Source organism: Chelon labrosus (assembly GCF_963514085.1).
Source record: "Chelon labrosus genome assembly, chromosome: 21".
NCBI classification, from domain to species: domain Eukaryota; kingdom Metazoa; phylum Chordata; class Actinopteri; order Mugiliformes; family Mugilidae; genus Chelon; species Chelon labrosus.
The window spans coordinates 19,889,321-19,916,586 of NC_140354.1; the positions used below are offsets into that span (position 1 = coordinate 19,889,321).

Below are 27,266 nucleotides of genomic sequence, written 5' to 3' on the forward strand. Positions count from 1 at the left end.
TGCTTTTAAAAGTACCAATACCATGCACAGTTAGAGTCCAATCAGTGTTTTCTTGTAAGTCATGAGGTCTCAAAAGGAATCAGGTCCCTTGCTTGCACTTTCACTTTTTCCATCACTGATTTACAGCAGAGCAATCATATCGCATCTATGTGTTTGAGGTACATGGGTTTGTGAAAGGCTGACACAGCGGGACATTGAGCTCTATATATACTTGAGGGTGACGGAGGATTTCAGATAAGGCAGCCACTTCTACACAGAGCAGGGAGAGCTGAGGAAATGCAACAGGTGAGTTTTTACAATGTTAGTGTTTTAGTATGCAGATGTAAATGTTTTCCTTACCCTAGTAAGTCGAAATGTTTGATATGAAAAAGACCTATTGTGTGTTTGTAGTTGCTAAACTTTCTTCCTTTTTGGGATTATCTGCAAATTATAAACTATCTCTAGACTGTTGATAGTCTGGCCCTTCTCCTCGTCAGATATCAGTTTTTATGTCTGTGAATGTTCCAGTCTGTTTGTGTTTATTTTTATGTTGTTTTTTTGTTTGTTTGTTCAGAGTGTTATTTGAGTTTTTGTACTTCTTTCAGATTTTTGTATTTGTATTTCTGGTTCAAGTCAATCTCATCTCATATTTGTAGACTTCCTCCTGCTAACCCTCTTTTAAACAGAAACATAAGACCCCATTTATTTTCTGCCGTTTAAAAAAATATTTTCCATGCTCAGACACATTGAAAATAGACATAAAGCGATCATTTGCATTTCATGCCAAATAATCTCTAAAACACTCTACATGTTTCAAATGTATGTGGCGCCCTCTCTGGTCATGCTGAATAAAACAGGATAAACACAATTTGGCAGCTTTTAAAATAACTTTTACTTTTTATTCTCTATCTAAAATCTGTTATTATAGGAAAAGTGGTACTTCTTATGAATGTTGTGTATTTGCAGTTTTGAGGTTTATTTGCATTTTGTGAATAAATTTAATAAATAAAACGAAATCACCTTTTTTCTTAGCTTGATCCAACAAATGATGAAGCTCGGCACTCAGAGACGAATGACAGCACCACAAGAGGGGTGACTGAAACAAACTCTGCATCAACTGCAAGCAAAGACAAAAGTAAGATTTTAAATAGGAACTCTGATTATAAAATGGATTTTATAGATTTTATTATGGCATTTCATTTCCTCCATCCATTGTAATGAACTTGGCTGTCTAATCTACTGATGTTCTTCTGTTTATTTTCAGTGAAGCCTAAGATCACACTTGTGTTAATCGGTGATACAAATTCCATTGAGATTGGACCGAGAAACATCTTCATTGACCATGACGAGCAAACAAATGTGGAACATTTTTCATCCAAACTATATGATTTGTGTGGTCGACACATCTCTGTCATTAACATGCTTGGTTTTCCAAACATTGACAGAATCCCATTAAATCAGGGAATTCATGCCTTTCTCTTACTGCTGCCAAATGGTCTGCACGTCAACCATTACAACTCAGCAGAGCAGAGGATAGAAAAAGCTTTCGGCAAAGACTTTCTTTCTTTTGTAATGACAATAGTGACTCATAAGTTGGATGAAAAATGTGAAAGTGCACTGGAAGACCTTAAAGATTTCTCCAGTTTTGCTGAACAAAGATTCCACACATGTATAAGAAGTATGACAGATGAAAAAGAGATAATAGATCTGTTGGAAAAAATAGATGTCATGGTCTCTGAAAACGATCAGCACTGCTACAGTAGAGACATGTGTGATGAGAAGAAAGAGAAGAAAGAACAACTAGACCACAAACTCTACCAAGAAGAAAGCACTGGGACAGGTGAGATTTTCATATGGATGTAACTTTGGAACCTGTTGGGGGGGGGGGGGGGGGTCGTAAATTCTTCCTAATTGTTGCCGTTCGATTTTTTCAAAGATCTGAAAAACTTCACACTGATACTTATGAGGCCATTTTATGCCAGATTGGAAAAAAAGTATTTCAATATTACTTATTCTGTTAATTTTTTAAGTGATTGAGGACTTGATAACAACAATCATCCTGCAACTGTCCAGTGTCTTATAGCCTGACTATGATGCACACTTCAACCAAAACATACGAGTTGCACAACTAACAGCAGTGAACATCATGACCAATGCTGAAAACAACTATTAAACCTTTTAATGTACAGTATACATTGGCAGTATATCCTCTACAATATTCAGTAGGTAAATCAAAGGATCAAGCTAATACAAACCTAAATATTTTTAAATTATCAAAACTAAGCTGAAACCAAACAAAAAAATTAACTGACAAAGTTACACAAGTTAAAAATAGGAAGAAATAAGAAACAATAAGTAATCTGAAAAGATGAGCTATAAATGACCTTGTGCAATCTGTTTTTTTTTTTCTTACAACAAGCTGCAGTTACTATTGCACCTCACAGACATATAATATTGGCTCATTTTTCTGAATAAACAAAAATACAATAATATTTCATTTTATTTATGAGTTCTCTTTCTCTGCTTTTAGGAAAATCTGCTGAATATTTTGAATAATTTGTATGTAAAAAAGGAGAAAAGGGAAGGGCACACAAACATTTAAGCGGCACCATACATGAAATTATGCAATGAACAAAAAAGCACAAACAAATCATGTTTAAAATTTAAGTTTTCTCAAAACCCGAGAGTGAGTTTGTTGCTGGGTGCTTTCCCAACAGTCTTGAGCAGTTCCTACATAAGTTAAGCACTTGTTGGTTGCTTTGCCTTCGCAATGCAGACTAACTTATCCCAAACCATCTCAGTTGGGTTTATAGCAAGTGATTAAGTAGGCCAGGCCATTGCATGCACCACTCTGTTTCTTGTTGTTGCTTTAAAGGGGAACTCCGGCGCAAAATGAACTAGGGGTTAATAACACATGTGTACCGAGTTCGACCATTCTCTGGTATTTGTTTTCATGCATTTGTTTTGTTAGTCAAATGTGACCAGTTTTCTTGCAAACCGCTATTTAGCGTATAACGCTAGCCTTCGGGGCACACCTACACATAAAAAGAAATCGCTATTTCTATACCACTAACAAGGCTCACAATATCACCACACTTACACGGTAGCATAACTAGGGTCTCTACATGTAAACCAAAGCATTGAGAACTTTGCAAGTATACAGGCAGTTTATTAAAAAAGGAACACAGTACCGTTGGCGTCTGGCTCGCATATCCAGGCGGGCGCCATCTTGGGGAAACTGAACTCTCTTCGTTCAGTGCTTCTCTATGCTCTCAGTGCTTTCTTCCGGCAACAGACAGTTCAGTTTCCCCAAGATGGCGCCCGCCTGGATATACTTGCAAAGTTCTCAATGCTTCGGTTTACATGTAGAGACCCTAGTTATGCTACCGTGTAAGTGTGGTGATATTGTGAGCCTTGTTAGTGGTATAGAAATAGGGATTTCTTTTTATGTGTAGGTGTGCACCGAAGGCTAGAGTTATACGCTAAATAGCGGTTTGCAAGAAAACTGGTCACATTTGACTAACAAAACAAATGAATGAAAACAAATACCAGAGAACGGTCGGACTCGGTACACATGTGTTATTAACCCCAGGTTCATTTTGCGCCAGAGTTCCCCTTTAACTGCTGGAAAACCAATGAAGGTCCCATTAGGCCTGGTCCCATTACGTCCATGGCTGTCCTTATGAGAGACAGTTTAACCACACAGTGAACTAGAAGAAACTGAGTGCTTGAAAATAAACGAAAGGACAATACTTGAGACAAGCAATTCCTGCCGTAAAGCAGTTGAATAGAGCTGTCCAGTATTTTTCATAGATTGACGTATTCAGCATGTTTGACTGGTACTGTCCATTTTTTCCATATCTGTTCCTGTGGTAATTTCATTAATCATTTCTGTTTTGCAGAAGAGAGCAACAGAAAGAAATGTCAAAGAGAAACTGAAACACTGCTCAGCAGACTTTACCTTCAAGATCAACAGAAGTTGTCACCAGCAGACTTTCTCAAAATAGGTCCACCTGTTAAACAAGATGATGATATATCAGAGAAAGATCTAGCTAATACTTTTCTTCAGAGGTTAATGATATTAGACTACAGAGCCAGATATATTCCTGAAAGACAAGATGGTTCTGATGTAAAAGATTCACAGTCTGTTCTAATATTTGAATCAGATGACAATGATTTAGATGCTCTCTTTAGCGCCACTGCAGACGTGGACCAATCAAAACAAACTAATGTGCATCCAATGGATGTTCAAATGGCAGTATTCCACTGCTCAGACAGCTTCCTTAAGCAGAACATGATTACAAAGTTATCACAGTGTCAGTACGCCTTGCCTTTCCTTGTTCCTAACCCGGACACTGCAGCAGTTGAATGTCCTCTGTGGACATTTCGACAAATAATCAAAACATGGAAGACAACTCAAATCAAAGACGTTGCAAATGTCATCACCATGAGGAGTATGCCCATCTGCAATGCTGAGACACACATGGTGTCATTTTTCCGCTTGGGTTCACTATCTCAGTCTAAATCACAGCTCATGAACTCTTTGATCAACGACCGTCACCACACCTTCTTCCACAGAAACTGTCCAGGCAGCACCAAGTCTTGCCATCTCATGAATGGTGTGGTAGAGATTGCCTGGTACTGCCCTGCTGGAAAACCCAATGATTCCTTCACTGACTGCATTGCCTTCTGCAATCTTCATGGTGATGCTCTGATGATTGAAAAACAAACTAAAATACTGATTGAAACGTCTTCAGTCAATGTAGTTTTTGTACCAACTCTGGAAAAAAGCCACAGAAGTACAATGGTCATCTCAGATCTTTACAAGTCTCAAAAGCCTCTCATTATTCTCATTGCTGATAACGATTGTGATGCAGTTCAGATGAAACCGGGAAAATACAAAATGGGTCTGAAAGACAGAAGTCAGTCAGATGTTTCAAAAAAACTGAAAGCAATTATTGGAAAGATTTTGTCTGGACTCCAAACCTCCTTCCAGCTCAAATCTATGGCCAACGTCTCTGGAATCAGTGTGGATGAAGACGACCCAGTGTGTCGAAAAGGGGAAAAGGCAGCAATGAAAATATTAAACTTGATTCAGGGGATGGACATTTCAAAGATCAAAGATACATTTCTCCCCTGTCAAGGCCAGATGTGGCATGAGTGGTCGAGAATAAACAAAGAACTGTATCATCTCAAAGGAAACGTGGAGAAGGAAAAAAGTCAGAAAAATCAGCAACTGATGAAAATCAGAGAAGATCAATGCTCTGCTTCGTGCAGTGAACTGATGAAGTCATTCACTGATAGCCTCATTTCTTTGTCATCTCAGGAGAAAGAGTACTTCCTGAAATGGACTCAGATCTTAATAGATGCCCTCTGCACAGACGATCTGTCTTCAATTCTCCAAAGCTATGATGAAAAGTGGTCTGAGGTCTTGGTTCTGAAGAAGAAACACCCCAAATCTCCACTGTTAGTAGGTAAACAAGATGAGCTTGAAACAATATCAAAGAAACTGCAGTCAGCAACTTTTGGTTTAGAGCACATCTTTAGAGAAATGGGACAGATCTATGAAGCTCATCAAGCTCTGAAGAAACGACCTAACAGTGGACAGACCAACTGGTCCAAATACCCAAAGCTGGCTGCAGATCTGATGATGTCGGGACGCCCGATGGAGCTGATGGATGGAGATGCAGGTCATGTGCCTTTGACATGGATATCTAGTGTTTTAGAAGAAGTCATCAAGAAACTGGGCGACCAGAGAGTTTTTGTGTTGTCTGTTCTGGGTGTACAAAGCAGTGGTAAATCAACAATGCTGAATGCCATGTTTGGATTGCAGTTTGCAGTCAGTGCTGGTAGGTGCACCAAGGGTGCCTTCATGCAACTGGTCAAAGTGTCAGAGGAAATCAAGAAAGATTTCAAGTTTGACTATGTTCTTGTAGTGGACACTGAAGGACTACGAGCTCTTGAATTGGCAGGTAATGCCACTCTTCACCATGACAACGCACTGGCCACATTTGTTGTTGGCCTGGGAAACATGACACTGATCAACATCTTTGGTGAGAATCCAGCTGAGATGCAAGATGTCCTGCAGATTGTTGTCCAGGCCTTCATGAGGATGAAGAAAGTTAAGCTTTCTCCGAGTTGTGTGTTTGTTCACCAGAATGTTACCGACATTGCCGCCGCAGAGAAAAACATGGATGGAAAGAGACGCCTGCAAGAAAAACTGGACCAGATGGCTCAGCTGGCTGCCAAAGAGGAGGTGTGTGATGTTGAGTGCTTCAGTGACGTCATTGCATTTGATGTACAACAAGATGTGAAATACTTTGCCCAGCTATGGGAAGGGAGTCCACCGATGGCTCCTCCGAATCCTGGTTACAGTGAAAGTGTCCAAGAACTGAAGCGCATCATCCTCACTAAGGCTTCCCAGTCTGCTGGAATCACTCTCTCACATTTCAAAAGCAAAATTCAAGACCTGTGGAATGCCCTGATGAATGAACAGTTTGTTTTTAGCTTCAAAAACACCCTAGAAATTGCAGCATACAGAAAACTTGAGGTCCAATACGGGAATTGGACCTGGGACCTCAGGAGCAGCATGCTGACCATTGAAAACCAACTTTACACCAGGATTGAAAATGGAAAACTTGACAAGGTTGACCTTACTTACCTTTTGAAAGAAATGAGCAAAACATATGAAAAAATCAAGAAAGACATGACGTTGCACTTTGAGGACAACAGAGACAAAGACATGTTGGTTCAGTGGCGAGGCCGATTTGAAAACAAAATCAAGGAGTTTCATGAGGAACTGGTGAAAGAAGTGAAAAGGAAACTGGATGAAGTTATCCAGCAGAAGAATGCTTGTAAAAAGCTCGATGATAAGAAGCCAGAATTTGAGAACAAACTGCTGCAAAAGAGCAAAGAGCTCGCTCAACAGTTAAAAGACAAGGCAAAAGATGAAGAGGAGCTTCAAAAGCAGTTCAACTCTGTCTGGACCGACTGGGTCAGTGAATTAACTAAAGATATAAAACCCATTAAGGATATAAACTTGGAAGAAGACCAAATGTTCATCCTCCAAGAGCTGGGGATTGAATGGTCTCTCATAGATGAATCCAACTGCAGTGGAAGATACAAAAATGTATCAAAAGTTGGGAATTACCATTGTTATATAACTCATAAGAAGTACCCAGATCTCTGTAACGAAATCCAACGATCTCACGAAAGAAAGAAAGAAACCAACACACACACAACCAGACAAGGAAAAAATGTAGTCAAAGCCGCATTAGGTCGTGGGTTGGAATTTGCTCGACAAATGGTAGGAAGTGGTTCAACACCACAACAAAATGCTGGACAGGGTGAATTGAAGGGTGCTTTTTCACATGAACAGGAAATGATCAGATCCTTGATTAATGATATTGATAAGCAGTCCCTCGAGGCAATTAAGACCAAGCCTGTGGCAACAAGAGGCTACAGCCCAACTTACCTACAAGAAGTGGCCAAAAATGTTCAAGAAAAAGTGACAGAATTTGAATCAGAGAGGAAATATTCATTCAAGAAGGAGTTTACAGTTGACCTCTTGTTGTATGTTTTTGAAGAGTTGGGGAGATGGCTTTCAGATTCTCACCAGGCTTTCAAAAAGAACAACGATGCCCTCACTTACCTAAACAACAATAAAATTCAATACTATAATGTTTTCAGAAGCTTCTGCAAAGGAAACTCATCTGCTGTCGTGTTTGGAGAAATTATCTGTGAAAAACTGAAGGTTTCCACTGTTGAGACTGTCTGTAACAAGACCGCCATTGATCTTGCTAAAGACATGAGGTGCAGTTTCCCAGCATTCAGTGGAAACAGGTTGGACTTGGAGAAACATCTGCTGAAATCACTTGCAGTGAACGAGAACTTTGGTGGTTTCATCAACTACATCCGACATCCAAGGAGACAAGTAGAGACTTTTATTAAAGAAGAAGTCGAGAAATACATCTTCAGACAACAAAAAGGTAAAGCACAGAATATACTGAAGAAAAATGTGGATGATATCAGTCAGCTTGTGAGACAAGCTTTATTTGAAGCAACAGTCAAAACCCAGAAAGGAGGCACAGAGGTGTGGGTGAAGGAATTTTCTTCTTTCCTCAAGGATGAGCTGCCACTTGATACCATTTGTTGTCAAAACTTCAAGGACATAACCAAATTTGACTTTCTCAAAGAAGAGATAGAGAAAGGTCTGGTTAACATCATTGAGGAGATGAACCACCTCTCCCTGGATAAGATGAAAGAATTCAGGCTGAGACCTGATCAAATCCTCATTGATCAACTGTGTAAATGCTGCTGGGTAAAGTGTCCATTCTGTGGAGCTGTTTGCACCAACACCCTGGAAGATCACAGTCCTGATGACCACAGTGTCCCTTTTCACCGATCATCTGCAATCAATGGTCGGCACTACAGAGAAACAGTCATCATGAGTGTTACTTTCTGCACAACAAAAGTTGCAAGTGATAAAAGCTTCCGGCCTAATAAAACTTCAGAAGTACGAATTCCTTACAAACAGTATAGAAATGCTGGACCACCTTTTGATAACTGGAGAATCAGCCCTGATGAGTCAAAGCTGAAATACTGGACATGGTTTGTGTGTAAATTTCAAAAGGACCTAGAAGACTACTATGGTTACAAATTCGAGGGCAAAGGTGAAATTCCCAGTGAGTGGAAAATACACACAAAAGAAGAAGCTATTCAAAGTCTGGATGAAATGTTCAAATATTAGTGACCAATGGCAACTGCAAGTGTGCTGAAAATCATGAGTCTCATGCAAATGGCCAATAAATCATAACACGCTATCAGTAATTCAATCGCGTCACTGAAAAAATGGTGAGAGAGGATTTCTGGAAAGAGAAGTAAAACAAAATATACATTGATGTTATATGATATATTTATTCTAATTAAATCTAAGTATTTTGAGTTGGGTTTTCTTTGTGACATAGTAGTCACAGTTGCCTGAAAGTAAGGCATATTTGTTGATTAATCTGTTTTGCTAACTTTTATGTTGAATTTTCTCCATTTTACGCTGAAACACGATCAAGAACAAACTGTGATAGAAAGTTTGTTGTATTTAAACTGTGGTGTAATGACCTCTTTTTATTATTATAATCTTGTTATTTGATTTCCAGCCTTAATGCAAACAGTGAAAGTTATAATGTGGAAATTTGTACAAGAACTGTCATCATTTACTGAATTGTTCATTCAGTGACAAAACAATGTTGATCATAAATGGTGATATTGAGTGATAATAACTGCTTCATATCTATAGAAAGAGAAGATCTGTTTTTGTTGCGTTTTGTTCGTCTTGCTTTACATAAGAAGTTTTTTCAGATTAAACATGGAATTCTGAAAAAAAAAATTGAAAAATTAAGAAACGAATCTCTGTATTTTTTTGCTTTTATGTAGACTAGAGTGGCTTTATTGCTTTCAAAGTTTTTGAACATTCAGTGGTTATTTCATACTTTCAGTAACAAATCAGAAGACAGCATATTTGTCTGTATGAGTGTTATATTAATCCCATTTAACACAGTATTGTTTCTTGTTTTTCTTTTTAACATGATCTTGGGCTTTAGACTTAATGCAAACACAATGTTGACTTTGAACTTGAATGCTATAAATGTTTGCAATGAATTATTATGAAATAATGGCTATGTATTCCTTGCAAAGTCTCAGTTTTTATAAGAAGATTTTTTCTCTTTTTTCAAATATTATTTTGTAGACCACAGTGCCTTTATGTCTTTTGTTTTCACATCCTCAAGTTGTTTTGTAAAATCAGTTAAAATAAATATATTTGTCTGAATGACAGTATTTGAACTGTGTTATATTAATCTACTTTTACAGATTTTCTTCTTTTATTATGAATAAGATACTGCCTGTATTGTTCATTCATTGATAACATTGATAATATTGATTTTTACATTGTGTGCTATAAGTGGACCTGGTTTATTTGTGTTTCAGTTTTACAATAAAAATTTCCCAAACTTATATGAAATGTTGAATTTGTGTGCTATAAATGGCAATTATGAGTGAAAATAACTAAAATAAAATAACTGCTTCATATTTACTGAAAGACCCGATTTGCTCCTAACAAAGTTTCAGATGCGTTTTCATCTAAATTTTAAAATTAAAATTGGAATATTTGTTTGATTCACCAAATTCTAACTGTTTTCTCCAAATATTTTATTTTCTATTTGGAATCTGATACCAAACTCCAAATTCTGAAGAGTTTGAACTCAACTCAATCTACTAATAAACCAGAACTGAAGAGGGTTTTCGTACTTCATACCCCCCCCCCCCCCCCCCACACACACACACACATTTCAAGATTAAATACAAAATTCAGAGAATTCAACATAATATACAGTATTCAAAATTCAGACTTTTTTCCTCCAAAAATCCATTATTAAATTTAAAAAAAATAATAATAATTCCACTTTTTTTCTTATTCCAAGATCTGAGCACATTTGTCTGTGTGGATTTAACGCATATAAAGTGTAAAATATAATAAACACAACAGCTACCTATAAACAGACTAATTAGTGAATAACCATATTAAAATTTTGCTTTAGTCAAATCAGCTCAAAGTCAAGCACTTCCATCAAGTTTGCAAATGTATTAAAATCAAATTTAGAGAACTGAAAACTCCTCTCAAACAGTAGCACAGTTTGATGATGGACGGATTACACCGGTCAATGCTTCTCTTTAAAACAGTAACTCTTTGCAACGGTTCTTCTGTTAAAAAATTGACACGGTGAGTTCAAGAAGACTTATTAAACATTATCGTCTAAAACGAGCAATGTCAACGTGAGAAGGGAGTTGGAGTTGGGAGACTTTACACTGAATTAACCGTTTAAAATCACGAGGAAGACTTTGGTTGAAGCATAAACATGATAAATGTGTCAACTTGATTAAAAGAACCTCTTGGAGCTCGCCAGGGTTTTTGCCAAACAAAATGATAGGGCAGATTTGTCATCTCTGTAGGAAATGGGGGTGCTGAGAAATCAACACGTAATCTAAATTAAATTAAAATAAATCGTTCTCTCTCATGAGGATACAGAAAATGCATACTGAGCTAGCTGTTAGCTTCTTAAGTATTTTTAACAACAACAATGTAACGTAGTTCATTACCGAACAAAATAAAAAATTGCAGAAATATCTGGCACCAAAATACCTGCACATTTAAAATAAAATTACACCAAAGTGATAAATGTCACATACCTGTACTGAATGGAAAAAAAATGGGGTAGAGCTGTCATTTCTGTGGTCTACAGCGCATCCCCCTTTGTCTGGAAAGATCACGCTAACGTTAGCTAACTGCAGTTTAGAGTGGAGTAAAACACAAGAAAAATGAGAAGTTAGCTCAGCAAAGACACGGTCAAATTAATTAGCTTAACTTTTAAGAGCTTTATATTTAACATTGACAGATACGTTACCTCCGGGCAAATCCTCTTCGCTTTGAAGATTACCGGAAATCTGTGTGCTTTTGATGCTTGCCATTGTCTTCACGTTATACATGTTGCCATTAGGCAAGATTATTAGAAAACATGACATAAACTTTCATTGCTATGCAGACGACACCCAGCTATATTTATCCATGAAATCAGATGAAACTAATCAGTTGGTTAAACTCCAAGCATGCCTTAAAGACATAAAGGCTTGGATGACCTGTAATTTCCTACTCTTAAACTCAGACAAAACAGAAGTTATTGTATTCGGTCCTAAGCATCTCAGAGATTCATTATCTAATCACGTGGTGTCTTTGGATGGCATTACCTTGGCCTCCAGTACTACTGTAAAAAACCTTGGTGTTATATTTGATGAGGATATGTCCTTTAAATGTCACATAAAGCAAGTGACCAGGACTGCCTTCTTTCACCTGCGTAATATTGTCAAAATTAGGAACATCCTGTCTCAGAGTGATGCTGAAAAACTAGTTCATGCATTTGTGTCGTCCAGACTGGATTACTGTAATTCATTACTGTCTGGCTGTCCAAATAGCTCTTTAAAAAGCCTCCAATTGATTCAAAGTGCTGCAGCAAGAGCATTGACAGGAATTAGCAAGAGAGATCATATTACTTCAGTTTTAGCTTCTCTTCACTGGCTCCCTTTAAAGTCTAGAATAGAATTTAAAATCCTCCTCCTTACATACAAGGCCCTTAAAGGCCTAGCTCCATCGTATCTTAAAGACCTTATTGTACCATATCATCCCAACAGATCACTTCGGTCTGAAAGTGCAGGCCTACTTGTGGTTCCTAGAATTTCAAAAAGTAGAATGAGAGGCAGAGCTTTCAGCTATCAGGCTCCTCTCCTGTGGAACCAGCTCCCAGTTTGGGTTCGGGAGGCAGACACTCTCTCTATTTTTAAGGTCAGGCTTAAGACTTTCCTTTTTGATCAAGCTTATAGTTAGGGCTGGACTAAACCATCCCTTAGTTATGCCGCTATAGGCCTAGGCTGCTGGGGGACGATGCACCAAACACATGTCCTCCTTCTTTCTTCTCTCTCCTCTCGCGCATCCTCCACTTTCTTTTCTCTGGCACAGAGCTCTTGCCCTCTAATTTCCTATATACTACTAGTCATGCAATTCTGTGCTATTGCTATGTAGAATGTTTACTGCTGTGTGTGTCCCTGCTCAAGGTTTCTTCCTGTTAAAAGGGAGTTTTTCCTTGCCACCGTTGCCTTCAGGCTTGCTCTGGGGGTTTCAGGCTGGGTTTTTGTAAAGCGTCTTGAGACGATTTGTATTGTTATTGACGCTATATAAATAAAATTGAATTGAATTGAATTGAATTGAGTTGCAACCTGTTACAACTAGTTGCAGAATTAGACAATGGCGCCATCTGCTGTCATAAATAAAACGATAAAACTGTGACAGCAGATGGCGCCATTGTCTAATTTATAGGGATTCAACCTGAACATTTTCTATGTTACACATAAAACCATTGGTTTATGCTCTTTTTATTTCTAAATTAAACTTAAATTGAAATGTTCAATTCAATTAAATTTTATTTATATAACGTCAATAACAATACAAATCATCTCAAGACACTTTACAAAACCCGGCCTGTTGGATTTAATAGACAGTACACGTGTCATGATACCATTTATTTATTTATTTTTGATAATTTTTATGTCTAAATGGATCTAAATTAAAAAAAAAATTTGGAGCACTTAATTTCTGCTTGGTTTAGGAGATTAAAATAAATATACTTTTTCTTTGTCCTGACTTCCAATGTTACTGTTGCTAGGTTTGACAAACAATAGCAATGTGGGGGTCCATTCCCATTGAAAAACATTAGCTAGCATTAGTTTGCTATACAAAGTTAGCAAACATTGGAAAAAATGCTGGTCTTTTGACCAGTTTTTAGTTTTTACAAATGGTTGCTTTCCTATGCTGTACCCACATTTGATAACTGTACGTTTTTGTTTTTTTAAGAAATTTTAAAGTGTATAATCAACCTTTCAAAAATGTAAAAAAAAAATAATAATAAATAAAATGATTTAAATGTTAAAATTTATTTCATTTTGCACAACAGGACTTTTTCATCAAAGACACATTTACTTGTTTTAATGATGAACATTTCTTACAATAACTGAACTTGTCTCAAATTCTTATCTTTAACCAAACTGTTAAACACAGGATTCATGAGTCAAAGCAGTTGTGTCTCTTAGCAGATCTTGAAGCAGGTCAGTTTGAAGTCCCCTGTGACTCTGATGTAGTTGATGACGTCCATACCAACACGGTTGGGAAACTGGACTTCATGTCCATCAGGAAGCTCCACTTCAAACACGTCTCCAGCCAGCTTCAACACAATCTGAAACAGAAACCTTTTTAGTTTCAGCCAAGAACCACAAACTAAACTACATTCATTGTTAAATATCATCAGGGTTAAGTAAGAACAGCATTTGTTTTTATTTTTTTTTAGCTTTCCTCACCTTTACATCAGACCCCCTCTGTAGAGGGTTGTGTATTTCTCGTTTCTCATCACCCCAACATCCATCAGCCTTGGAGTTGCACACAAGCACAGCACCATCAGTGTCATCGTGGAAACGGGGGTTAAAGTGCAGCGCCAGGTCGTCTACATCAGAGCCGAGGTCAATCTGGAATCTGAGTGGATCAGAGGTCATTCAAATGTAGTGTTAGTTTTGAGAGTCTGCAAAGCCTGCATTGGTACAGTCCCTATAAGAATGTCAATTTATTTAAAATAAATAAAATAAATAATGTAAAATAAATTACTACATGAGTAATCAATGCAAGATGGCGCCGGTGAGGTCAGCGGCCGTCGTTCCTGCTCCGACACTTTAAAACATTTCACTGTGCATTGTACTGTGTATAACTGTGCATGTGACAAATAAAACCTATCTATCTATCACCCCCTTCAAGTAAGTATTTAGTAGATGCACCTTTGGCTGCAATCACAGCGCAGAGTCTGTGTGGCTTGAAGTCTTAATCAGGCTTGCACATCTGCAGACTGTACTTTTTCTCCATTCTTCTTTCAAGTTGCACAGGGGATCAGGCATGAACAGTCCTTTTTTAATCCAGGCACAATTTCTCTATTGTCATTATGGGTCTGCTGCAGAGAAACATGATGCTGTTATCCCCGTGTTTCATAGTGTAAATGGTGTGCTTTTGATGCTTGCAGTATTTGATGTCCGCCAAACATAGTGTCTGAACCTTCTTCCATTTGACCTTGAAGTCTCCCACGTTTCTTTGGGTGAATTCTAGTCTAGAGATTTATTTTCTCTGTACTATTCTCCCATAAAGCTTTGATTGTTGTATAAACTATAATATGGATAGTCTGTCCCATCTCAGCTGGTGAAGCTTTTATCTCTAGGCAGATTTCTACATGTGCCATAATCCTTCAGTTTCTTAATGATGCATTTAACTGAACACCAGGGTACAATCATTGACTTGGAATTTTTTTCTTTGTATCCATCCCATGAGGTTTGTTCACTTTTAAATATCCTCTTCTCTGAGTTGTGTTCTTTTGTCTTCATGGTCTAATTGTAGTCAGGAATACCGATCAAGCAGTGAATCTCAGCTTTCAGCCACAAGTGTCTTAAGACAGAGGACTCACTGGCTCAGGTGATTTCATACTATGAGACTGCTAGCACCAATTGGCTGGACCTCTGTTGAATAAGGTCAGTCACATTAGAGGGGGTGATTACTTATGCAGTAATTTATTTTACATTATATATTTTAGTTCATTGATATTACTTTTATTTATTAAAGAAGTCCAATTATATTGACCATGATTCCATTTATAAAAGCGATAAAAGGGGAAAACATCCAAGGAGGTGAATACCTCAAATAGAATAGAATTGAATTGTATCTTACTGCCAGAATAACTTCATAATATTTTGATTTATTTAGTTAAGAAGTTACATGTGTTGTGTTTGGTTAGCTTACCTCTCAGCATCATGCAGAATTGTCCCCTTTATTTTTAGCTGATCTCCAGGTCTCAGATCCACGTTTTTTAGTTCAAGTTCCTGAGAAACACAGATGTGTAGTTTTCAGACAGTTCAGTTAGAAAAGTTCTTTTTTCTTTTTCAATTCAACATATAATAAATGTAAAAGTGCCAAAAATAGTCACAAACTTAAACTTACCATGCTCATGGTGGGTGCTGCTGAACAGTCCTGGACCCTAATGGAAGATGGTCTTAGCAGACAGGCTCCTGGGAGACGAAAGGTAAGTGACGTGACTTTTTACAAATTTATAATGTAGGACACATTGACATGATTTTAACACAATGTGACACAATCATCGCAGTCACATCAAAGTCCATTCAATTCACTGTGCTGCCTTTTAATCATCCTGACTATTTTGTTTAACGATTCATGATGAACAAACAAGCTGTGAGTAACAGCCTCTGTAAAGTAATCTGCTTAATTTTAGATTGGAAGCCATTTTGCACTGTTTGATTTATGAGCTTAATCATTAAAGAAATACATTCATGGTTATTATTGGTATTTAGGTCTATGTTCTTTATTATAATAATACAACACAATTTAATAATTAAAAATAAATTCACAGTGCTGTGGCAGTTTGGCAATTTTAATTCGTTGTAGGTTCACAATGTGGCCACTGGGTGGCAGTAAAACATGGCCGGTAAAACAAGTTCAAATACACTGAATCTTTTTGTAGGATTATTATTGGTCATTAATAACCGTTATAAACAATACTAGGACATGGCCAAATTTCACATTCTACAGTTTTGTGGATAAACCGTCTCTATTCTCACTTAGAGATTTTATTAGTTTAAAAGTTTGTCAACGTTGATTTAATGCAGCTCCTCACTTTGACCACTGGGTGACAGTAAAACGCACGATTAAATTCGCGAAATGATATTTTTTTAAATCATTGCGTTGATTGATTAATAAATTAATGTAGATTCATACACTCGTATAAACATCTAAAATATTCCCACGGAAGAATGTGACGTTGGTGTTTCTTACAGTTGCTAACAGAAAACTTCCTAAATAACAACTTCCGCTATACAACCCACAAAAAAACGAAGAAGAAGAACTTCCGTCACGTAACCGGAAGTGACAAAATAAAGTAAACACTAGCTGTCATTAGATCCAGAAGTTAAGATAATTGCAAATAAAGGGGGCGATTATAAATATATATATACATGTTTGTTTTTCTCATACGGACATCTATATGACAACCTTGTGCGACGTCTAAAGAAGGTAAATCATTAACGGTCTGTTAACGTTTCTAAACGGGCGACATCTGCTATTGCACCTGCAATTAGCATACAGTGGCTAGCAGCTAATGAGGCAACGTTACCAAGCATTTTTTGACGTTAATTTCCGTCACTGTACTAAATTGTTACATTGGCTGTTTTTACCGCATCGATCGGTCTTTTTAGTTTAACCGCGACTCCAATTTAGATCAATTTATCTCGTAAATCTGAGATAGAAAGCGCTGCAGGTTACCAGATGTTTCTGCTGCACCAGCTAGCGTCTTCTCACTGACTGCACAACAGTGGGTTCAGAGCATCAGTAGAGCTAGGATTCAATTTAAACCGGCTTCTGTTTATATTTTATTCTATTTTGTATTTGGTCTTCCTCTTGATAATGTATTATTTTTATTATTTCATGCTTATAGAGCAGAGAAATCAGTCCTCATGTTCAGCCAAAGAAAATGTGTCTTAGTGTTTTTGTTATGATCACCAGCAGGAGTGACACATTCCTGTGATGTTCACAGACATGGACTATGAACTGGAGGAAGACAAACTGTGAGTCACATCTATCTATCTATCTATCTATCTATCTATCAAGTTAAACCCATAACTTAGTAGAAGTGTGTGAATTCAAGTTCTGAACTGATCATGCGTCATGTGTTCCTCTGAACAGGGGGATACCAACAGTGCCTGGTACTGTTACATTGAAAAAAGACGCTAATAACCTTATTGGCATCAGCATTGGTGGAGGAGCTCAGTACTGTCCTTGCCTGTACATCGTCCAGGTAGGTACGCTACGCAGTAGTTGTGTTTGATAGATATGAGTGTTTACATCCCCCAAAAACACCAATCACTAAAGAACTTTACTGACAAAGTAGTTCTGCTGCTGTGGAGCGTCAAATCTGCAGGAAATACTGACAACACTAGACTGATAGAGTAGAAGAAGAAGAAGATGGCCAAGATCTAGTCTCCACGTCTTCAGCATTGCTGTCCACGTGGACTCCAACTTGGTTCTTCTTGTTTCAACAACTGGTCGTTTTTCTACCTCCATGTTTCTTCTGTCCCTCCTGGAAACTTCAACATGGAGCAAATATGCTCAGAGAGAATGGATTTATTCCAACAAAGAGAGAAACCAGCAGATCAGGACTTTACATGGTTATTGGTAGATCAGATTATCAGAGGTTTACACCACATCATCATTGAATATTTCTTCTGATCAGGTCACTCTGTTCAGATTGAAGTTGTTACTTTAGCCGTTTCCTTTTTCTGTTATTAGTGGAATATTGATGTCCGTGTAAATTCAGCAACTGTTAAACAGTTAATCTATAATAATCCTCCTAGTTTTTCTTTATTCCTGATATTCCTGAATGTCAGTTATGTGTTTTCAGCCTTCACGACTTCAGTCTTTAACTTAACTTTGGTTTGTTTTTCACCCAAGTAGTATCTAGTTAGTTACGTAATACAGTCTGTACATTTTTGTATAGACTGTGGTGTGGTGGTTAACACTGATGCCTCATAGCCAGAAGGTTCTGGGTTCAAATCCATCATGAAAGGAGAACAGAAAGTCCGCACACCAGAGAAATGCTCCTCAGTTCTTTTAATGATATATCACCACGTGTGACGTTTCGGGCCCTAGCCCTTCATCAGACATGAAACATGTGGGGAAATCCATCATGGCCGACTGGGCCTTTCTGTGTGGAGTTTGCATGTTCTCCCTGTGTCTGTGTGGGTTCTCTCCAGGTACTCCAATGTCCTCCCACCGCCCAAAGACATGCTGGTTAGGTTCATTGGTGATTCTAATAGGTGTCTCTTTCCCAGCTGGGATATCCTCCAGCCCCCATGTGACCCTCCAGAGTACAAGCGGTTACAGAAAATGAATTAATGCATTTTTGTACCTTTATATAGTTTTTCTTCTCATTGCCTTATTCTGTTTCGTGTCAAACTTTTATTTTTGTCCTGCTGCTGTAACACTGAAAAGTCTCCTCATGTCTTCTCATATCTAATCTTCTAACTGGATGTTTCTATCATGTTTTAAGTATCAATTGTAACGACTTATTTCTCTGTGAAGCATGAAACTGAACACTGCAGTAAACGTCAGATTGCTGAAGTCATCCTTACCTTCTAAATGCGGTTGCCGTTTGTCTCTCAGGTCTTCGACAACACCCCAGCTGCTCTGGATGGGACGCTGGCGGCAGGTGATGAGATCACAGGTGTGAACGGGAAACCGGTGAAGGGAAAGACTAAGGTGGAGGTGGCCAAGATGATTCAAGCTGTCCAGGTACACAGGCTGTGGGGATGGAGTCACTCTGCATAGTTATTAACAGCTCTGATCAGTACAAACAGATGGTTGAATGAAACCACTGCTTTTAGATACAAAACTTTAAACACATCTTATTTATAAAACAAGGTGCAGAATTTAGAAACTGTGACATGCAATCACACAAGCACAAATTGCAAAAAGGAATAAAAGATAACTCACTTATATGTGTTCTGCGGTGGCTGCAGGTTTATCAGCGAATAGTCCGACTGATCAGATCGGCCTGTGCAGAAGAGAAAGGGATTTTACCGACTCGCCAGGCCGTGATAAAAAAAGATCCAGACAATGGCCCCGTAGCATGTGGCGCAACGTCACCAATGCAGAGTGGCTGTGTTGTTTTTGACGTCCTTTGTTAACACCCAGAAAAATTCCATGACTTCCTGCAGGACCGAATAAAGACGAGGTTCAGTACTGGAATTAAAGGATTAGATTGTGTTGCTGTTGCCCTTTGAGTGCACAATGCTGCACCACGAAGTCTGCACATTATTCATTTTAGCACACGCAAAAGGATAACACATTTAAATTTTACTCCTAATTTTAGATTTTCATGAAATAGAGATGTTCTCCCTTTCTTTTTATATCTTATCCAATATAATTTTCTGTCTATCAATCTCTTGATCTCACAGGGAGAAGCAGTTATCCACTACAACAAACTGCAGGCCGACCCGAAACAGGGGAAGTCTTTGGATATAGGTATCTCTTCCATTAGTCGCATACACACAGCCACTTTGTATTATGTTTTTTAATATCACACACTGCATTCTTACATCTCCACATGTCTTATTCGCTCCCGTTGTGTTTGTTAAACACATGTTTTTGTGTAATTCAGTGCTGAAGAAAGTCAAACATCGCCTGGTGGAGAACTTGAGCTCGGGCACAGCAGACGCTCTAGGGCTCAGCAGAGCTATCTTATGCAACGGTAAGATTTCCTTTTCTGATTCTGTTTATTGATATGGAGAGATTTAAAGCTCAGCTCGTGTAACCTGTTTTTTATTTTCCAGATGGACTGGTCAAAAGGCTGGAAGAGCTGGAGAAAACGGCAGAGCTGTACAAAGGTCAGTTTAATGGGATAGTTGCTTTGTTTTAGGTAGAGCGTGACTCATTTAGTATTTTTTTGGGTCCATTTCAGTCTATTTGCCTTTATTACATACAGACTGATAAATGACTGTATGTATAAATGAGCGGCTGCCACATTAATATTTAGACACTCGTCCAAAAGCTTTTACAACTGCTTACCTTTATCCCAAGTTAAACAAGTTGCCTCCTCAGAGTAATGGAGCCTGTGCACTGTTGTAGTAGCAGTGTTGGGTCTTGGCACCAAATTCATGATGTTAATGTCCCAAAACTAAGATAAGCGGTTTGGGGCATCAGTTCCTGCCCCACCTCCTTTTAGGTGCTGTTAAATCATAGCAGCAGAAGAAGAACGGTGACGCAACCAGATGATTTCACCGAAAAGTGAACGCTCAAGTCACAGAGAACAAACTGAGGCGGAAATACGATGATATCATTTATAATCTGCAACAATTTTTAATTATCATAGACCATACGTGTCAAACATACGGCCCGGGGGCCAAAACCGGCCCACCAGAGGGTCTAATCTGGCCCGCGGGATGAATTTGCGAAGTGCAAAAATTACACTGAAGACATTAACTGCAATTTTACCAATAAAAGTAACTGCTATTCCAAGGGTTCATACATATCTGTGGACATAACAACTGAGACCTAGAACTAAACATAAATTGCATTTCTGTTTCTTAAGAAATGTGGGGTTTAGGGAAACATTTGGAGTTGTCGTTATTTATAGGTAAATATGCTATCGTGTTATTGGTCCGGCCCCCTTGACATCAAACTGGGCTGTCTGTGGCCCCTGAACTAAAATGAGATGACACCCCTGTCATAGACAATGATCAAGTAATTCTCTACGTCAGGGGTGTCAAACTCATTTTAGTTCATTTAGGTGCAATATACAAACACAATTTGATCTCAGGGCATAATAACCTGTAAATAACAACAACTTCCTCTTTGTTTTAGTGCAAAGTAGAACAAGTGCATAATGAAAATGTTTACATTTAAAGAAAATGTGCAATTTTGGAGCATTGCTGCAACAGTTTGGCCCTCTAGTGGACAAATAAGGAATAGCAAAGTTACATTTATTGAAAAATTTCAAGTTAATGTCTTCTATGTCATTTTTGCACTCTCCACATTCATCCTGCTCGGCCAGATTGGATCCTCTAGTGGGCCGGTTTTGGCCCACGGACCGTATGTTTGACGCCCCCCAATCTAGAGAAAATAGGGCCCTAGAGACGTGTTGTCAGGAGGAAGTTGGTGGTATTTATGATGAAAAGAAAAAATGATTGTTTGTTAACTAAGAAGACATCTATTTCATGTCATCTTCAGCTATTGAAACTAAATTAATATTGTCCAGTCCAGTAAAATCCCACGACCGATTTAACCGTCAGCTCTGCTTTTAAGAGTTTGTTCTAAGCAGCGTCTCATTGTGTGATTATAGGTTTGATGGAGCACACGAAGAGACTTCTCCGAGCTTTCTTTGAGCTTTCTCAAACTCACAGAGGTCAGTCATTTAAAACAGTTGCAGAGTCTACATTTCGTTCTCTCAGAGGACGGAGAGCTTTATCCACACCACTTTGTCCGACGGGTGCTTTGACAACGTGTCTTTTCAGCATTTGGAGATGTTTTTTCTGTCATCGGCGTGCGAGAGCCTCAAGCTGCGGCCAGCGAGGCGTTTGTAAAGTTTGCCGACGCTCACCGCAACATTGAGAAATACGGCATTCAGCTGCTGAAGACCATCAAACCCGTGAGTACGGAGTTAAATCTGGCTCTGGATCGCTTGTTGCACTGGAAGCACACCGGCCTCGGGTGTTTTTCTGCATTTTAATATCACTCTAGTTTTAAATTTTAAAGTGGGTTTGGAAAAGTGATTTGTAAAAATGTTTGTATTGAGTCTGCATTCCTTCCTTGTGACGCTAAAACATGTGCAGCCTTGCTCTGAAATCAGCATTTTAAGCCACAAACAGACTTAAAAACTATTTCTACGTGTGTAGCATCAGGCTGCCAAATCAAAAACTTTCTCTGCAGTCAATATTTTATTTACTTATTATGTTTTTACACAGTTTTATTCACAAATTACATTACCAGTTGACATCTTTCATATAATTTATTGATATCTTATGGTTTTTATTGATTGAATAGTTGTCACTCATTCCAGACGCCGCACTCTTAATCTTTTATATTCTTGAGCTGTGACGATAAAGTCTTTTATCTTCATCAGACATCATGTATTATCGTTTTCTTTCTGCGCAGATGCTCCACGATCTGAACACGTACCTTCACAAGGCCATACCAGACACAAAGCTCACCATCCGCAAGTACCTGGATGTCAAGTTTGAATATCTGGTAAGCTCTCAGATACCTGTCTTCACACCTGGTATTAAAACACGTCTCCCCGTTCGTCCCCAGACATCACCTGAGATCTGATCTCAGTTTCTCTGAACGCAAATAACACTGACGTTATTTCTGGGACCGCATATAATATTAAATACAGCTGCCGTCTCTAATAGATCTCTACCTACAGTCAGAATCAGAATCAGAATACTTTATTAATCCTTCAAGGAAATTGTTTTGTTGCTGTTGCTCCCTTGAAGTGACAGTTGCTAGTTGACAGAGCAAATACAATAGAATAAGAAAGTAAGATGCATTTAAAGTAAAAGAAACAATATTGCACAATATACAGAGGTAAAAGGCTGCAAATAAAGAAACGGCGTCTGAAGTGTTGAGAGTGTTAAGAGTGACCAACACTCAGTGGGAGGAGTTACATATAAAGTTTGATGGCCCCAGGCAGGAATGACCTCCTGTGGCGTTCTGTGGTGCATCTGGGTAGAATGAGTCTGTTACTGAAGGTTCTCCTTAGACTGGCCAGTGTGTTGTGGAGTGGGTGAGATGACTTGTCCAGGATGGTCTCCACTCTTCCCAGCGTCCTCCTCTCTGACACTGTGTTCAAAGAGTCCAGCTCCACCCCGACAACATGACTGGCCAACAGCTGTTTGTTGTGCCTGCGCCATGACGTGGGGAGATGATGCTTATTTTGGAACAAGCTCTGATTTAGAGACAGAGCTCGGATAAGAACTGAAGCTTGAAAACTTCACATCTTTGCTGTTTGAAGCCATAATAAAAGTAAATAAAGACACACAGTGTACTCATATGAAATGATTTAATTATTCATTTTTTAGTTTGGTTCTCAGCTCCAAGGACAGAATATTTTAAAAGGTTCTCATTACTAATGAACAGGCGTCACTTATTCATGTGGTCATTTTTAATAGTGGTTGAATGAATGAGTTAAATTTCCACAGATCAGCCCTGTTGAGTCATACTTCCTCTTAGAGAAGAACCTTCCTCTATCAGGATTAGAGTCTGTCTTTCTGTGTTCAATGTTTCTGTAGCATATATATGTTTTGTAGGAGTTGGGGTTTCTGGCCTCAAGCCCAACCTTCCCCCATTTATGGGTTCGGGATTGTTTTTGGGGGCTAGGTCTGTTGGTCCTCTTCCCTAACCTCTAGTCCTCCAGGTAACGGATTACAGTCTCGTACCACATGAGACCAGACAGGTGTCGGGTCGAGTACAAGCTGCCTCGGCACATCAAGCCCGGCCAACCCCTGCTACTGTGTAATCAAGGCTTCCCCAAGAGAAAACATTTCATACCAGCAGCGCGAGACAGCCTGTTGAGTAGGTGGTCTTTAATGTGACCCGGGACTCATTGTGTGTTCACACTAACAAAGGAAGGAGGTCAAATGTGTCCCAGACCACCTCCACATGTGTCCTGCAGCAGAACAACAGCATGATTTCTTTGTCTTTCAGTCGTACTGCCTGAAGGTGAAGGAAATGGATGACGAGGAATACAGCAGCATTGTGAGCAACCGTTTTAATTCTTCTATGTTTTCGGATGTCTGCACTCACTCAGCCTTTGTGTGATCCTCTGACTGATGCGCTGTCCTCCTGCAGGCCATAGGGGAGCCTCTGTATCGCGTCAGCACCGGTAACTACGAGTACCGCCTGGTGCTGCGGTGTCGGCAGGAGGCTCGGGCCCGCTTCGCCAAAATGAGGAAGGACGTTTTAGAGAAGATCGAGCTGCTGGATCAGAAACACGGTTTGTCCCGGTCGCATTTTTCAACACTTTCTGTGGGGTTGATTGATAAACCAAGTCGGTGACGTTAGGGCCGCGACGCACCGAGCCCATAATAATAACGTATTTACATAAAACCAGCTCCATGTTGGTTTTAATGTTTCATGATGAAGTTTCCAATAAACAGAAATATTTGTTTGGCTTTAGGAGCGTTTGTCAAACGTGTATTATGTTCTTCTTTTTGCTCAGGATGTCCCAGTCTGATACCGATCTAAATATTCAGTATCGTCCCATCCAAGACCTAATCTGATCTTAAATGATTCCTAAAGTCTTTCCTTGTCTTCTCCTAGAGTCGACTGGATTCAGTCCAGTAAATCTTTCTGTCTGGAATATTTTTCTCCTTGACGCCGTCTCCAGGAAACTTTTCTCTTCTTTTAAACGTTCAGTGTTTGTTGTTTGACTGCAGCCTTTATCTGAGGTATTGAATAATGATCAACACCGAACAATTTATCTGACTGACTTCATTGTCCAGAGTGAAGTTTTTCCACAAGTGGTTCTTCTTCTTTGATTTTTTGGCAGCTTGTACGCAAGCCAACCACCATTAAAACAGAAGAAGAAGAAGAAGAAGTTTTGACATATCCAAAAAAGGTTTAAAAAAGGCAACTGGACTTGTAGAGTTTTTTTTTTTTTTTTTTTTTTGAGAAGACGTTTCACCACTCGTCATCCGAGTAGCTTCTTCAGTTCTAGGGGACTGGTGGGAAGTTTGAGGTTTAAATAGAAAACTTTTACTGAAACTTGCTTGTTTGTGTAAACAACCAGAAACCGGTGCAGCTAATTTTGCCTTTTTAAACCTTTTTTCATGATATACCATGACATGGATGACTGAGGACCTTCACAGACATAAGAAGTTTTGACCGTACAGAGGCGTGGTTTTGGTTTATGACGGAGCTAAAATAAATGACTACAAATCGATCCGATATTCTTTTATCTGCAGCCTGTTTACAGTCATCTCAGTGCGTTCTACCAAAACCAGCCAAGAGTTTGCAAGTCTGCAGACTAGACTTCAACAGGTTGTTGAGATATTTGCAAACGTCACAACAGCGACTTTTCCAGAAGGTGTCTGTTTCCTCTTTGAATCAGTTTTATAAATGCTTGCAAACACTGGAATACTTTCTGCACCTTGATTCTCCTATAATTGCGTCTTCAGTATATTACATTTTTGTCAGGATCTAACATCTTTTTCTTTCTTTTGCACACATACTTGCTGTCAGTCGTTTATTTACATCCATTTCTTCTCTTCTTCTTCATCTATCCACAGTTCAGGACATCGTGTTCCAGCTGCAGCGCTTCGTCTCCGGCATGTCCCACTACTACGACGAGTGCTACGCCGTTCTGAAGGAGGCCGACGTCTTCCCCATCGAGGTGGACCTCTCCCGCACCATGATCAACTACAGCAGCCAGTCGCTCGCCTACACCGACGAGGACGAGGAAGAGGACGGAGGAGGAGGAGGAGGGGAGGAAGGAGGAAGCAGTGCGTGCAGACAAGCGGAGAACGGCGCCGAGAAACTGATCGATGACGAATGAGAGTTTAGTTGTCACTTGAATTTAATGTCAACACACTGAATACTACTTAGAACTGCTGCTGCTGTGATGATGATGATGATGGTATGTTGTGTTTTCTCCCCGTGATTCTCTCACATCGATTATCATTTTACTTTTTTTCGACTGTGAGCGCTGTGGATGGGTTTTAATATGAGGTGTGCCTTCTAATGTGTCCCAGGCTGCGTCTCAGTGTGATCAACGTTACATATTATACCTTTATATTTATTTATTTTCTGTGTCATGCATCCTGCTGCTTCTTTCGGACAGCCCGACGTGTTGTGGTAAATGTGTAAACTTTTCAGTCGGCAAGTTTAACTCGAGCTGTTTGTTGAAGACAGTGACTCAAACGCAAACTTGCTCCTGCATGAGGTGTTCGTGACGTTTCATCCAAGTCTTCAGTCCTGAATGGATGGAGGAGAGTTTAGGTTTTTATTAGAAACATCTGTGGGGAAACTGGACCAAATGTAAAACGAGATGCCCAAATATAGACTTCTTGTAGCTTTTTTTTCTGTCTAGAAATGGGTTTTAATTAATAGTCTTGACTGTCTTTTGAGGCCTCAGGATGTGCAGGCAGACGTCATCATTTCTAGATTACTCAGTGAATCCCTAGGGGTCCCTCAAGGTTCAGTACTGGGGCCACTCTTATTCATTTTACATACAGCGTTTTCTTAGTCTGAATAACAAAGATGACGGGTTGATGTTTCTCAGAAACATTTCTTCCAAGTCTTTAGTCCTAAATGACTGGAGGGGAGTTTAGGTTTTTATTATAATATGCTGTGGGGAAATTTGACCAAATATGAATGTAGTTTTTCGTCCGAACTTGGGGTGCTAATGGAGGTTTAAAGACTTCTGCAGACTGTCTTGTAAATTGATGATAAATTCCTCAATGTTGCATAAATAGCTTTATTAACGCCTCTTTCAAACCATGTGTCTTCTGCAGTCGTTTCAAGTGTGCGCCGACGCCCAGTTGTTCCCGATAAAAACCTACACCTTGTATAAAACTGAAGACTTGCATGAAACGTCTACAAAGAAACTCTAACTGCCTTTGTTTTACCTTCTTTTATTGATATATATGATTTTAAACTGCACACATTCCCTCCGCGCCATGATTCCTCCTTCCAGCTGTTCCCTCACAGTTGTTTAGGAGTCTAGGATGGACACAGCATAGGAAATATTTTAAAATTTAAATGTAAAAACTATATGCAAAGGGAAAAGGTATCATTTTTCTGTTCATTTCCTCTATTTATTTATTCTTTCTTTTCTTTTTTCCAAATATATTTAAATGTTTGTTTTGGAAACATCCAGTAGGGGGCAGCATTGTACCAGATCCCACTGGACTACAGAAACGAGTGCCCTTCATTATTGAATTAAAGGTTTTTCTGTATAACTGGAATGCAATTAAAGGGAACTACTGTAAGCTTTTATTTTCTTTTACACGGACCGGTTCATAAATAAAGTACCGCATACTAGCCGCAGTTTAACTTGTATTTATTTGGACCAAAACATATTATCGTCTGTAAATTG

General features: G+C 38.9%; 2 protein-coding genes and 1 pseudogene across 4 annotated transcripts; 2 read left to right on the top strand and 1 right to left on the bottom strand.

Moving 5' to 3' along the window:
* Nucleotides 1-276: 276 nt before the first annotated feature.
* Nucleotides 277-8,728, top strand: LOC311506733 (interferon-induced very large GTPase 1-like; annotated as a pseudogene). The gene is made up of 5 exons: nucleotides 277-285; nucleotides 1,012-1,114; nucleotides 1,244-1,819; nucleotides 3,882-7,166; nucleotides 7,325-8,728. The product of its transcript is annotated as an interferon-induced very large GTPase 1-like (transcript).
* A 4,936-nt stretch (nucleotides 8,729-13,664) lies between these two features.
* LOC311506081 (galectin-2-like) lies at nucleotides 13,665-16,960 on the bottom strand (the record flags this gene model as incomplete). Its single annotated transcript, XM_084569961.1, has 5 exons — nucleotides 16,940-16,960; nucleotides 15,605-15,672; nucleotides 15,407-15,486; nucleotides 13,933-14,104; nucleotides 13,665-13,811 (listed from the first exon to the last, which is right to left on the bottom strand). The coding sequence occupies exons 2-5, from the start codon at nucleotides 15,611-15,613 to the stop codon at nucleotides 13,665-13,667; spliced, it is 408 nt and encodes a 135-aa protein (XP_084426087.1). The 5' UTR covers nucleotides 15,614-15,672; nucleotides 16,940-16,960.
* On the top strand, nucleotides 16,486-27,226 carry pick1 (protein interacting with prkca 1). 2 transcript variants are annotated; one of them, XM_084569960.1, is made up of 13 exons: nucleotides 16,486-16,690; nucleotides 17,180-17,241; nucleotides 17,360-17,471; nucleotides 18,836-18,964; nucleotides 19,630-19,696; nucleotides 19,833-19,922; nucleotides 20,005-20,058; nucleotides 21,513-21,575; nucleotides 21,685-21,818; nucleotides 22,325-22,417; nucleotides 23,876-23,926; nucleotides 24,020-24,164; nucleotides 25,459-27,226. In XM_084569960.1, exons 2-13 carry the CDS (start codon nucleotides 17,201-17,203, stop codon nucleotides 25,722-25,724), a joined length of 1,245 nt encoding a protein of 414 aa, XP_084426086.1. In that variant the 5' UTR covers nucleotides 16,486-16,690; nucleotides 17,180-17,200; the 3' UTR covers nucleotides 25,725-27,226. The 2 variants fall into 2 exon arrangements, with proteins under 2 accessions (XP_084426086.1, XP_084426085.1); XM_084569959.1 differs by having other exon boundaries at nucleotides 17,183-17,241.
* Nucleotides 27,227-27,266: the final 40 nt, after the last annotated feature.

Bases quoted from the DNA above. Each gene is read 5' to 3' on its own strand.
- pick1 (XM_084569960.1), top strand. From the start codon at position 17,201: ATGTTCACAGACATGGACTATGAACTGGAGGAAGACAAACT. The intron at 17,242-17,359 runs GTGAGTCACATC...TCCTCTGAACAG, and splicing joins GAACTGGAGGAAGACAAACT to GGGGATACCAACAGTGCCTG. The intron at 20,059-21,512 runs GTCAGTTTAATG...GTGTGATTATAG, and splicing joins AACGGCAGAGCTGTACAAAG to GTTTGATGGAGCACACGAAG.